A 13,448-nucleotide genomic window follows, 5' to 3' on the forward strand; every position below is an offset into this window, starting at 1 on the left:
CCCTTTGGCCCCCTCACCCCCACGATTATCCACCCCTCTTCTCCAGCCTTCCGGCAATCACCGGCCGGATACTATCGAGAAATCGATGGTCACACCATTCATTCGAAACAACATATTTAACCATTAAAAAAAAATAACAACTTTTTTCACTCTCTTCATTATAAATCCCTTGATTTTTCCACCGCTATCTGTTCTTTTTCTCTCATTCATCTCATGGACGTCATTTCACTGACAACTCAAAGGGATACACAATAGTAACGGCTTTCTTCTTCCTCTTTCTTATTTCTCCTGTACATTCTGACATTGTGTCACGCAACAGGCATCATCTTTTTGTATCAAAACAAGGGCGAAAAAAAAATACGTACAATTTCTCGAAATAAATACAACCTTTGTACTGTCTTGTTAATAAAAACACTCAGCAGTTTATCCTCGACGAATTTTAATCCCAGATGTAAATAGGGAATGTAACGATAGCAAAATAAATTAGTCACCTTCTCGTTGGCTCAGCGAAATGACTTTTAATTCACTTCCATAAACCATCCCGTCGTTTCCACCCGGTGTATATTTCTCATTTATTCTCATTTCGTGGTGTTCATTTGCCCGTGGCAAGAGGAGAGTACATCCTTTTCTCGCTGACTGATTAAAGTTAACAGTAAATTCATGCAATTCCGGCAACTCTATCATTTTTCTCATCGAGATATCTCACCGACGTTTTAATCAATCCCTTTTATCATTATCTCCTCTCATTTTTTCCTTGTCTATTCCTCGAAGTGATCATCGATTAATTATTGAGAATCGAACAGTTGAAGCAATCGATCTCCTTTGATATCCTTTGATCATTTAAATGATTTTTTATAGTGTTATTTTATTTTTGGCAATGTCCACGATTACTCCCTCGAGATTGTCACCGATTGGCTGTACGTCGTCCTGTGCTTTTTACGATTCAGTAGAATGTCCCCAGGGTATGTCCGAGGGATTAGTCACGATAGAATCCACGATTACTCTCATCCCTAGATGTATTAAGTCATCTGCTTTTCCACTCGTTTTGTCTTGATTTAGTCTCAGGATATTTTGAAAAATTCAGTGCATCACAAATCTCGTAACGACTTCAGTATCAATATGAAAATCCGACTGTCCACAGTTTTCCCTCCAATTCCACTTGTTTTGATTCATGAATGGTACCCATGGTATCCCTTTGTTGATCAATTCCTGATCAGTCAGAAAGACATACATGAAAATATCACGAGCAATGAATTGACGGAGAAAGTAGAACTACAATTATCAGAATGCTCCCCGAGATACGTATTGGTACATCACTTAAGTAAATTGCAAACCTCAACAGATTGCATTTACTCTCGGATTTATTTTTCCCTCGAACTCCTTTTTTTAAAACAGTTTCTTATTTTTCTACTCAGAGTAACAGCAAACAGAGAGGGATACAGATTCCACTCGAAATCTCGGTCACGATTATTTCCACGTATAAATACAGCTGTGTAATTTCCCAGTGTTGTTACCTGTCAAGCACTCGTTGTTTCTCATACATTTAGTGTTAACATATCAGTTTCATCTCAAACCGATGAATACGTGTGTCCAGCCTCCACTGACAGATAACCATTAATAATCGATGAAACACTCCGAGTAAAAATGTCGACTAGATATTTTTTAATATTTTTATTCACTCAGCAGTACGAGAGAGTTCTTTATTGTGACTGAGGGGTGAATTTGTGTGGCGATGGTGGGCACATGAGGGGTGAAGGGTTATTTGCTACCACAGGTTATTTCCACTGGTACTCTATTTATTTATTTATTGTTCGGTGATCTCGAGATGTAGAGAGCTTTTGCCGACGACTGGCCGGCGACTAAACGTCCGTACGCATATCTCGATTCCCTCGGTTCAACAGAAAACCTCTCCCACCCATTACAATTTCACCCTCTTTTTCACCACTGGAGGAAGTGAGACACTCTTAGACCCCTCAAAGGGCTTTTTCATCCCTCCCAGGCTACCCCACCCCCTTGTTACACCCCCCACTGGCTCCTCGACAGTTAAACGACGTGCGCGAAAGAGCAAAACGGCATAGTGGAAAAAATAATTATAAAAAGGGGGAAAAACATGGAAAATAATGAATTTTCTCGGAGGATTCTCCCTCCCGTTTTGTTCTCCCATGCTCACGTGTGGATATTCAATTCTCGTGAAATGATTTTCGTGATGAATGCTTTCGTGATGTTGGGGGTTGAAGGGAGGGTGTATCGACGGAGGATAATCAATGGATTCACCGAGTGACATATATTAGGCCGTATTTTATTTTATTTTTTATTTCGTGAAAGGATTGGTTTTTTGAGGTGATTTGTGGAAGCTTGCGGGACTGAGATTGAATTTTTTTTTTCTTTTTTTTCGGGAGTACATCATTCCATTAGGGGATGTGGGTTATTTATAGGTCTCGGGGGTGCGCTAAGGGGTGATTTTTCGGTGAGATATGGCAGCTCTTGGGCGGGGTTTTGGCGGTGGAGGGGATGAGCTTTGCTGGTAATGGAGGGATCTGGTATTACTTGGGGGTGTTGATATAGAAGGGGTCGTGGTGTGCGGGTGTAGGGGGTGATTTGGTGGCTGCTGAAAGGAACGAAATTTTCAAAGGCAAAATGCCCTGTCTGACTATTCAGCGAGAAATATCCAAATTTTTGGAATTGTTTACTTTTTACGAAAATTTTACAGAACGCAATTTTTTTTTAACATTAAAATTGATTTCTGGATTTGCCACATATTTAGGGATTTTCATGTAAATTATTTATCTGATTATAATTAAAAATGAAAATGAATGAAAAATGTACTAAATTAATTTAAAAAGTGGCATACGAGAAATTATTTTGGATTTTGATTTTCAATAATTATTACGAATGGTTGGGGAAATGAGGAATTTATTCTCAGACATGATTGCTTTCAATTTCCTCTACATATTTCGATATTCGAGGGGTGACCTCGTGTGAGATGACGACAGAGATGATTCCCACGCGCCTGACCCACCAAAGGATTACGAATTCACCCCCAAAAGTCTCAACCTACCCTTTTTACAAAAATCCACCGACACTCATATCCGGTCCAAATTTCCACAAATTAATTTTCCCCGTGTTCTGTCAATAATTTTTCTCTCAATTTTTTTTTTGCCAGGACCATGTCAAATATTGAGGAAAAAATTTGCGAATAATTTTCTCAACACGAGTGGCTCTACTCGTAATTTATGGGTTTAGTTTCACAAAGTTGAATCAATACCTCAACTAACGGGGGATGAAAAAAAAAGTTGGTAACACGATCCTCATTTAGCCAGTGCATTAATTAAGCGGAGGGAGAGAGTGGAGAGGGTTGGAAAGTAGGAGGGCTTTTCTTTGAAGTCTAATCTCTAATGGAACCATTGCAATTAGGCAGGGCTTATTTTGTTTGAATGTAACTCACTATGTGCCTTTCACTCTATACAATTTTTCAGGAGATGTTTGAGCCGCATTTTCAGGCACGTGATCGCCACGCGTCCATCGTTACCTCATTGCTATTGGCAATTGTTGCCCCTGTTAAGTATTGGGCTTGTGGATATTGTATCGCATATCTGCCCTTGGCGAAGTTCCTTGTTCTTACAGCATGAACAATCGTTTTTTATTTTGCAATATTGATCCATAATTTCCACCAAAATTCAGGCTTTTGAATTTCCCAACAAATTGGACCCAACAACTAATGGGAATTCCGCGAACGCACGTACTCGCATTTAATTACTCGCATAATTATTTAATCACCCAAATCTCATGATCGTGCAATAATTTTACCGCGTATTTTTTTCAAATTTTTCAAAAATAACCAAAATGTCAAAATTCAAAAAACTTTGAGATTTAGGTAAATCGAGCGGGACAACATTGAATTTATGGAAATTATTGGATACCCTTCGGATAATTATCCGATCTCTTAATAATTCGACTTTAAAGGAAAATCCGATAATAATTTCGTGGAATTAGGAGTGGTTGGCGAACGGGTACGGGAGAATACAAAAGACGTAAAAGCGAAGGGCGATGTTATGACAATTATAATTTTTTTTCTTCACTACATGGAGTGACACGTGCGAAGCGATTCTCTGTGAGAGTGAGAGGTGGTGGAAAGGGGGAGGGGACGCGTGTCGTCGCGTGAGAACGGCGTCGCTCACACGCGTATAACACGCGACCCCGCACGCGTCTATCCGGATCCGAAATATACGCATCATCAACCATTTTTCAATTTGACCCCGAGCCTCATATTGCCTCATACGCGTTAATCTTTCGTGCAATTTTCATTTTCCAAATTGAAAAAAAAATCGAAAATCAAACTATTACAATAAAAATTATTATAAATATAAAAAGTGTAGGGTGAAGAATTTATATTATTTTCATTTAATTTATATATGAATTTATGAGGATTTAGGAGTAAGTGAATAAGAAATAATTATAAATTTAAATGAAAGGATGGCGAATTAAATAATTAGACAAGAAAATAATTTGGGGGTAAAACACCTGTTGGGGATTCTTATCACTTGATCCTGATTCAGTGAATTCCAAGACTTTTCCTAGACACGCGCGATGGCCGCGTGTAAGGTCGCGTGTTTGTCGCGTGCAAGAAGTCACCATCAGGCGACAATTGGCGACTGAGAGAGGCATGTGCTCTCCTTAAATTCCACCTGTGTCCTCAAGATCAACAATGAAAATGTGACAATGAACATTCATCTGGTGTTGCCATAAAAATTCGATCGTGACGATTAATCCGTGCGCAGTGAGACGAAAAAAATGTACATACGGAATTACCAGGGGAACTGTTTAACGATCCATAAATGGAGATCATCCTCGACATGATACTCGAGTAAATAAAATATACGGCAATTGATATTCGGGTGGTGGTTGGGACAGCTCGATCAATCTCTCCAAAAGTTAATCCTATTCCATCCAATTTAATTTTCGTTATTTCGCACTTGTGTCCGTTGGGACATGCAATGTGATTCGTTATGGTTTCTACGTTTCGAAACTATCACCCCAATATGATTGAACCCCCGATGTATTCCATCCATTCGCACTATTTCCGATGAATAGTCAATTATACTTTCCAGTAATAAAAATCATACCTCCCAGCAATTCAAAATATGAAAAAAATTGCTGGAGAAAAATTGTAATGAAAAAAAGTAATAAAGCCATAATCCATGGAAGCGTTATTAAAAAAAATTGATGGTACTCCTGGTGGAAATAAGGGGGTCGTACAATAAAAACAATAAATTTCCGCAATATTAAATTCACAATAGAAAAATCAGCGATATCAGTCATCAATAATAATAATGATAGGAATCATAAAAAATCTAAATTATCATTCTTCTTCTAGTGAATTCAATTGGAGGCAAATTTTAAAGTTGCAAATAATATTTTGCAATATTTTATGAGAAGAGTACATTTTTTTTGGTTTGAAACATGCGTGACATATTTCATTAAATGAAATAACGAAGTGATGAATAATTAATTGGTTAATAAATATGACGAATGGATGAATAGGTAATATTTAAATAGATATTCACTTAATGTTTCGTATTGTTGAATAAAGGTCATTTAAATGGGGCACCTACTTTCATGAAAATTAACTTCCCCTGTCATTCACCGATGAACGCCGACGGGGGAAAAGTTCGCCTTCAATAACATCCACATCCTAGGGGTGGGAGAGCTCTCGCTCCTGTGATAACCGAGGGGAAGTTCATCCCCTCCGACGAGGTTATAAATACAAGTGCTCTACCACCGATATCCAGCACTACGACGTGAACTGCCGTCGTGTCCACGTCCAAGCCCCATCAAACCACCCCTAACACAAAATCGTATTGTAATTTAATTCCACTTGTTCGATTTCATCCGACAACCCCTTCAACATCAACCACTTGACCAACAGACAAAGTACAAGATATTTCTGAGAGAAACGAGTTTCTGTGCATAGGGAAGGAGCAGCCCGTTGGGATTCCAAGGATCGATAAACTAGGAGAATGTTCAAGAAAGCCCTCACCGAGTCGGGGAAACGAATCTTGAAGGTATTTTCTATTTTATTATCCTTTCAGAATTATTCCCTTCACTTTTCATCATTCAGTTATAAACTAGTCGAGTTCAGTGGAGGATTTTTGTATTTTTGGGTCATTGATTACGATTGACCTTTACTACTGCAATTTTCGCGCCATGACAACCTGACATCACACAAATTATTGAAAAATTCCACATTAATTATGGCATTGACAATAAAGAGGGATTGTCAGTGGAATATGCTCTATTTAATTTTTATAATTTTTAGGTAATCATGGTGGGTTGTATTTTTTGTTGTAGGTCATAAAAAAATTATCAACACGAAGTAGGGCAGTTCGAAAATCTCAGCAGGAACAAAAAAAGTTGTACTGCAATGAAGTAATGTATGAAATGTCACCTGCAGTTGTACCAGGGTGGACTGCAACATATTTAGAACCAGAGTATGAGTCCATGTCCTGGTCACTGCATTCCCTGGACGCCAAAAGTATCGATACTTACGTTACATACGTCACCGAGGGATCATCGGAATGTACCTCCATATGTAGTTACTGTACCGAGTATGAAAATCGGCGGAACGAAAATATTGAGAATGAGATGATAATTTAACGTCTCCTGAAATCTAATTATTTATATTGATTACAATTCTGTTGTAAAGCGGCGAATTAGGATGTGCATTTTTTTCGATCCCACTTTTTAGGCGATATCTCGTAATCCAAGGGAGATAACGAGATTTTCATAATCACCTTTTTTGTAGCTCTCATTTTTTTTCATAAAAAATGTTTATGCTTAAAAATCGATATGTTCCTTCGATTTCGAGATATCTGCGATAAAATAGGCCTCGAAAAAATGTACTCATTCTAGTTTATCACTTCGTTAATGAATTGATGATCGGGAGTGATCAATTGAGTGATAACCGAATGAAAGAAATTATTTATGACTCAGTGGAGTCGCTAAACACTTAGACCTAATTAATAACATAAAGATTGATTTATTTTATTCACGTAGCTGTACAATCATTAGGATCCCACTAATATCAGTCAATAGTTAGGATAAATCATAATGATTTCCATCAATCGTAATTACTGGCCTATTGTCCAACGAATGGATGACTCTGATCCAAGACTATGCGATGTTAACAAACAACATTGGGGATTGTTGCTCAAATAATTTGCCTTTTCGTTGAAAATTCAAACTTTTCGGGCACATGTAAAAATATTTAATTCTATTCATCTCTCTAAAGACCTAATTGTAAATATGAACATTCCATACACCTAAGTAAATTTATATGATAAAAAAATATATAATAATAATTAATAAATCGATCTCCTAAATAAAAATTAGTTCAACCATTAATTTTCTCATTTCTCTTACGTTTTTTTCTCTCACCTCAAAAAATAAATACATTTGCAATTTTTTTTATTGATTGAATAGAAATTTCATACATTACTATGTGTCTTGTAAATTATTTTAATGACGTATTGGGAAATTTTTTTTGTTTACTACAAATATTTTCTTCGAGTAAAGAGGGAAAATAGGATAAAGAACAACAGAGAAACATAAAGATAAAAAAAACAATTCGATAATTCTCAAGTTTCCACATCTCAACAAACGGTGGACAAAAGATTTCTCCCCGCTTATCGATCGTGTCCTAGCAACTTTTTTTTTAAGAAATAATAAAAAGGGAACAATGGTCACGTGCCACCGGAAATCCACGGCAAATTGGTTCTGGAGGGGTAGAGAAGTAAACTCCAATAATTAGAACCGGTTTTCTTCCTTTCTTGCGCGAAAATAATTCTTTCCAATTTTAGTGGAATGGTTATTCCATGCAAAATCGACAAAATCCACAAAAAGCAATGAATGTAAAAAAAAATGTCAAGTCTGAGCTCATGAATAACAAATGAAAAGGGTTCGACATGCAGAAATAAGGTACATGTTATTTACCATATAAAAAGGGCTTCAGAAGGGACCGAAAACAGAATAAATTTTCACTGCACATGAGCGCAATATCTTTATTAAAAATTCTTATTGCAAAAATATACTTTCACACTCGGATCTGGATATGTTAAATGGCACTTTAACGCAACTTGCAAGTCTTATCTCAATACTTCAGTGATTACGAACATAAAGAGTAGATAAAGAATAGTTCAGAAAGAGAACAAGTGATTCCGTATTATTATATACAATTATCATTATTTACACTGTACAAACAGAGTCAAGTGTTCCCTCTAATATATCAAATAAATATTTTTTAGAATTTTAGTCCGTCTTCGCACTCGAAGGTACTTCATGACTATGTATATTATCACTCTAGCTAGAAATTATTTTATTCCTGAGTTTCACTTTTGTCTCATTCTTCAATTTTTTTCATTCAATGCCCTGAATATCCATCATTGTTTCAATTTTATTTCCATTATTCATTCAATTACTTTGAAGAGTGCTATAATTTAACTCTCCCCAACTGATTATTCTCATCATTATTGAAATTGATAATGAGCGATTCTCGAAAATATCGGAATAACTTCTTGTATGAAGTTTTAGCACTTGGAGAAAATACTTTTGTACATATTTTTGGTACTTATTCAATTGAACATTGTCTTTGTTAATTTAATACGCCAGTTCTGCACCCCAAGGACGATATGGTTTTCCATGCTGCTGCTGGGGATATTGGGTTGGATATTGTCCCCATCCTAGAGCACCACCTCCTATAATAGGTGCAACATTGCCACCACTTGGTGGCATACCTGATGCATCATAACTCGTCGCTGTGGAGGTTGAAGTTAATGAGGATGTCTGGGGTGGAATGGTGGTATTGCTGGGTGGATGCTCTCTGTGAAAACTCTGCAAGTGTGACAGTAATCGTAGTCTGAGTGGATCTCGCTCATCAAGACCTTCCATTGTCACCAGATAACGACCAACTTCGGCTGCACACTCACCCCACCCTACTGCGTGATAATCCATCGCCAATTTTGTGCTATCATAGCCCTCTGGACCTGAAACAACAACGGAAACTCCATTCAATTAAATTGTATATATATCATTAATAGTATATTCTATAACATACATTTTTCCGTGGGAGTTTTTTAAAAAATTTAACAAAATCTAAATGAGAATACATGAAATTAGGGAATTGATTCAATAAATCTGGGTTCAATTTATAATTTATTTAACTCGAAAGTCGGATTAAAAGAAGAGGACAGTGAGAAAAATATAATTCAAAGTTAATTCGATCAAACAGAAGTCCCCTGGGAGGGAGATTCGAGGGGTAGAAATTCAATATTGAATATTCATTGTGGAAAGGGGTGGATATGGATAAAAAATGAGAAAACCGAGAGCCGGATAAAAAATAGATCAAATACAGAGTTCGTAATGAAATTAGATTTGGCATTTGCCAGGCCGCAATGATCTCTCCGATTCCCTGGAGTCTGTATACAGGAGATATACACAAAAGGGAATCGCATTATACGACACTGGTGAATTTTTTTGGTCGTGTGGTGTACGGGGTGTGTATAAATATACACTCACACTAATGGATTTTGAGAGGGGGATCCAGGGGGTCTAAATGGTTCCCACGCTACCTGTCCTCTATTCGCCACCAGTGGATCCACTGATGCGAAACCTTTCATTTTTCCACGGGATCAGTCTTTGAGGAATTTTCTTTTTTCCCATCTTCTCACAAATTTTCTATATTTTCCAAAAAATGTAATTCCATTCTCTCATTGATTCTATCATCCATTACCATCTGCACTTGATTTAATACGAGAAATTAATTGCTGTTATATTAATTCACATGGAATTTTACCCCAAATATTAATTCACGTGGAATTTTACCCCAAATATTAATTCACGTGGAATTCTACCCCAAATATTAATTCACAATTTATATTTGTAATTGAATTAATGAGGGCTTTTAACTGGGATTCAATTGCAATTCATAATTGCGAATTGAGTAAATGAATGAATTAATGAATTAATTTTTTATTAAAATAATATATGGAGAGATTTGTGATGGGGTAGTACGTGGAATGGAGAAAAGGGAGATATTTAGTGTGGAAATGAGTGAATTCTGGGATGAGTGTTTCCCACAGTGTTGGACATCTGCCCTATGCGATCGAATGGGCACCTAGTAAATTTTTGGGATGGTTTCAGTGGGGTGTTCTCAGTATAACAGGGGAGTTGGTACCCCCACCACTGGTACTGTTGGCAGACTGCAGTTGCCCAGTAGTAGGGGTTGAGCGTCAATCGTGGGAACTCCACTCGGAAGAGTTGTTGACTTCCTCCGCGCTTCCCACAGGATCACGGGGTAGGCCAAGCACCTGCCCTACTGGCTGTTTCTTTACGGTACCTCCAAGTGGCCATGGGGAGGATATTGAAAACGGAACTCGTGAGACCAAATACGGAACTCTATTTATTATCTCTAACTAATTCTCAGTAAAATATTTATTTTTTTTTCTCGCGCAACATTTTTTCTTTTCCATTTCCTTTTCAATTAATCTATAACTTTTTGTTAATCGCTTAAAGATGATGTAAATGAATTTTCAATGCAAAGTAAAATATTTATAAATTTTACATTGAGATTTTTCTGTGATCTTTTTCTTTCTGATAAATCTACGATTTATATTTTATTATTCAATACTTAATGTTTAATATTCATTCCGAATTCGAATAGGAGTGGATAAAATCGTGTTTTAATAGTCATTGGGGAAATAATTGAAAGACAGTAGAAATGATATAAATTGAAGGGTAAGAAAATAATGTCAATTTTCACTCCTCCAGTTATCGAGATGAGAGATATTAATAAATCTCACGTTTTAAGATGTAAAACAACAAATTTTCGCGAGCGAAATAATTGTTATTACGTTCGAGTATTGGACCCTGAAATATTTCTCTCCTCTACCTGATTTAATTATCCAAAAAATAGCAGATGTTAATACGGTTACTGAATTAATACAGTTAGGACTACCCCCTCATCCCTCAGTAGCTCAACAGGTGTCTTCCGGTGGTCCCAAAAAATATTCGAGCGGTAGAATACCAGGCGTGAAACACCCCGGAAATATTTCCTCAAATAATTCACATCCGCTCATGTCTCTTAAAAATCCCGATCCCCAAACGGAAAAAAAAAAATCCGCATTGAATTGAGTCAACGGCGAACGGTTAAAGACCTAGGATATTTAAAGAGGTTTACCTTTGTTCCTGAGGGTGCGGAGATGTTCAACAGTCAGCTGAAGAATTTCCGCTTTCTCGAGTTTTCCAGAGTGCGGATCTCTAGCTGCTGCTGGTACCAATCTCCTGAGTTCACCGAGAGACGCATTAATTCTGTCCCTTCGTTTTTTTTCAATCATCCCCCTTCGTCTTTTACGCGACGCATGTTGGCACGAATCCCCACCAGGTGAATTACATCTAAAATCATTTGAAATTATGCTATCATTGTTTATAGCGGATTAAATATCAGTCTAGACATTATTGTGGGTACGCAATTGTTGCAGACCATTACAATGGTCAGTTGATTGCAAGAGTAAATGCAACGAGTTGAAATAACTAAAGATTTTGAATATTCATGAGCAAAACTCCTGTCTTTCTCTTATGAATTAATTATGAGACAGAAGTAATTATTCTCGGGGATGTAACAAAAAAAAATTGAGACACTGATGCATATGCAATCCATCGGATGAATTTAGATTGAAGTTGTAATAAAAATAGTTGAACAAATTAGGGTATTTTACGTTAAGTTGCATTTATGTAAAGTACTCACGGGTCTTTTCCACTTTCTTCCGAGAATACATCATCACAATCAGAATCACTCATAGTTCTCTTGAGATTCCTCTGATGTCCCTGATTTTGTCCGTCCCTCGGCCTGAGTTCAGGCCCATCAATCTTCAACTCTGGTAATTCATGACTTGGTCTCAACTCAGTTAATTCATGACTCTGCCTCATACCACTCATATCCTGGTGCTGGCCCATATCGTGTCTCATCTCTGTCCTCATGCCCTCATTCCTCATCTCAGGTCTGTGCATCTCCTGGTGCCTGATCTCTTGTCGATTATGCATATCCTGGTGTCTCAACTCCGGTCTCAAATCAGGTCGCATTTCGTGATGACGTACATCGGGATGTTGGGGTTGATAAGGCGGATGATGAGGGGGTGGTGGATATCCAGGGTAGTAATGATGACCCGTCGGTGGACCAGGGATGCTGGACAAGTGGGTAGGACCCACTGGAGCCGTTGTTATCTCAGAAGACAGTAACGTACTGTTCTCATCGGATCTTGCTACCACTACACGCCACATTTTTATTATAATAATATAAAAACAATTTGATCCACTTCACGAGCCACTTGAATCCACTAAACAACTATAACATAATATTTTCTTTATCACTTGGAAGAATTTTTCGTTTGTCTTCACCAACTTGATAGTTTTGGATTGTTGAACAATTTTAAAATGGAGTCGGTGGATAAATGAATAATGTTAAATAATAGTGAGTGCTGTGGAGGTTCCGATGCGTGTAGACGAGTCGCGTGGCGGCGAACGTATGTCGTGTGCGGGAGGACGAGGACGACACACGACCTATCCCGTGGTCAGAAGGTCCATTGGAAGGAGAAATGCCGTACGTTCGCCACGTGGTGGCCCTCGGGTTATGGGAATCGGGGTGGGGATACTGTATGGAATACGTTGGGTATTTGAAATTTCTTTCTGTCTCGTATTAGGATGGAGGGGATACTCACTGGTGGATAGGGTGAGAAGGGCCAGGAGGTGGGGTGCACGATTTCGTGGGAACGCGTGTCGCGGAGTGAAACGATCATTGAGGGGATGAAATCTCGTCCACTCGGTCAACAACCAACCACTTTTTCCCCCATTATTTTTATCACTTTCTTCGCCCGCCATTTCCATTCCATTTTATCAGAAACATCATTTTTTTTATCATAACAATAATTACAAGAAAATTGAATTATTTATTTATTTTTTCAATCATTTCAAGAAATCAATTTGAGATTAATATCGATTGGACTCGGTGTAATGATTTTAGAATTTGAGATTTTGATTTGAGATTTAGATTTGAGAATTAGTTCGATGGTGATAAAATTTTTAATAATATTTATTCCAATCTGGAACTCGATCTAGATTATTAAATTATTCATCGCACACATCGTAGATTATTAATCGACCAAACATTGAATGTGAAATAATAAAGGGGCACGTGCCTGCAGTACCAGTTAGATAAGATTGTTGGAAGAAGTGCGGAAATTTGGATGATGGTGCGGGTTTATGGTGTACAGTGATAAGGGTGTCACCATGAAATCTCACACGGTAAATTGGAATTGAAGCGATCAGTGGTGGTTTTTGATAGACATGAAGAAGTGTGGACAAAGGGAGGGCTCGACGAAAACGAGGGGGCAATTGGGGGT

The 13,448-nt window shown here is 37.6% G+C and overlaps 2 protein-coding genes across 4 annotated transcripts in view; one reads left to right on the forward strand and one right to left on the reverse strand.

The window, feature by feature from the left end:
- Positions 1–7,371, forward strand: part of LOC105262894 (uncharacterized) — an 18,109-nt gene extending 10,738 nt beyond the window's left edge. The window contains exons 1-3 of one of the 3 annotated variants that reach the window (XM_011298759.1): positions 2,504–2,524; positions 5,972–6,062; positions 6,349–7,371. In XM_011298759.1, coding sequence (XP_011297061.1) covers positions 6,018–6,062; positions 6,349–6,654 — 351 coding nt within the window. In that variant the 5' untranslated portion in view covers positions 2,504–2,524; positions 5,972–6,017 and the 3' untranslated portion in view covers positions 6,655–7,371. Of the gene's footprint in view, positions 1–2,503; positions 2,525–5,590; positions 6,065–6,348 lie in introns of those variants that run through there. The other 2 variants (XM_011298758.1, XR_891864.1) reach the window with 2 other exon arrangements.
- Positions 7,372–8,447: 1,076 nt separating this feature from the next.
- Positions 8,448–12,330, reverse strand: LOC105262943 (Hairy/E(spl)-related with YRPW motif). The gene is made up of 3 exons (XM_011298850.1): positions 11,798–12,330; positions 11,231–11,445; positions 8,448–9,038 (listed from the first exon to the last, which is right to left on the reverse strand). The coding sequence occupies exons 1-3, from the start codon at positions 12,328–12,330 to the stop codon at positions 8,653–8,655; spliced, it is 1,134 nt and encodes a 377-aa protein (XP_011297152.1). The 3' UTR covers positions 8,448–8,652.
- Between the last annotated feature and the right edge of the window lie 1,118 nt (positions 12,331–13,448).

Source organism: Fopius arisanus, unplaced genomic scaffold (genome assembly GCF_000806365.1).
Source record: "Fopius arisanus strain USDA-PBARC FA_bdor unplaced genomic scaffold, ASM80636v1 scaffold00011, whole genome shotgun sequence".
Taxonomy (NCBI): Eukaryota; Metazoa; Arthropoda; class Insecta; order Hymenoptera; family Braconidae; genus Fopius; species Fopius arisanus.

Coding starts and splice junctions, on each gene's coding strand:
- LOC105262943 (XM_011298850.1), bottom strand. CDS start 12,330: ATGTGGCGTGTAGTGGTAGCAAGATCCGATGAGAACAGTACGTTACTG. Junction 11,446..11,797: donor GAAGAAAGTGGAAAAGACCC/GTGAGTACTTTA, acceptor AAATGATTTTAG/ATGTAATTCACCTGGTGGGG. Junction 9,039..11,230: donor CCGCACCCTCAGGAACAAAG/GTAAACCTCTTT, acceptor TTGTTGTTTCAG/GTCCAGAGGGCTATGATAGC.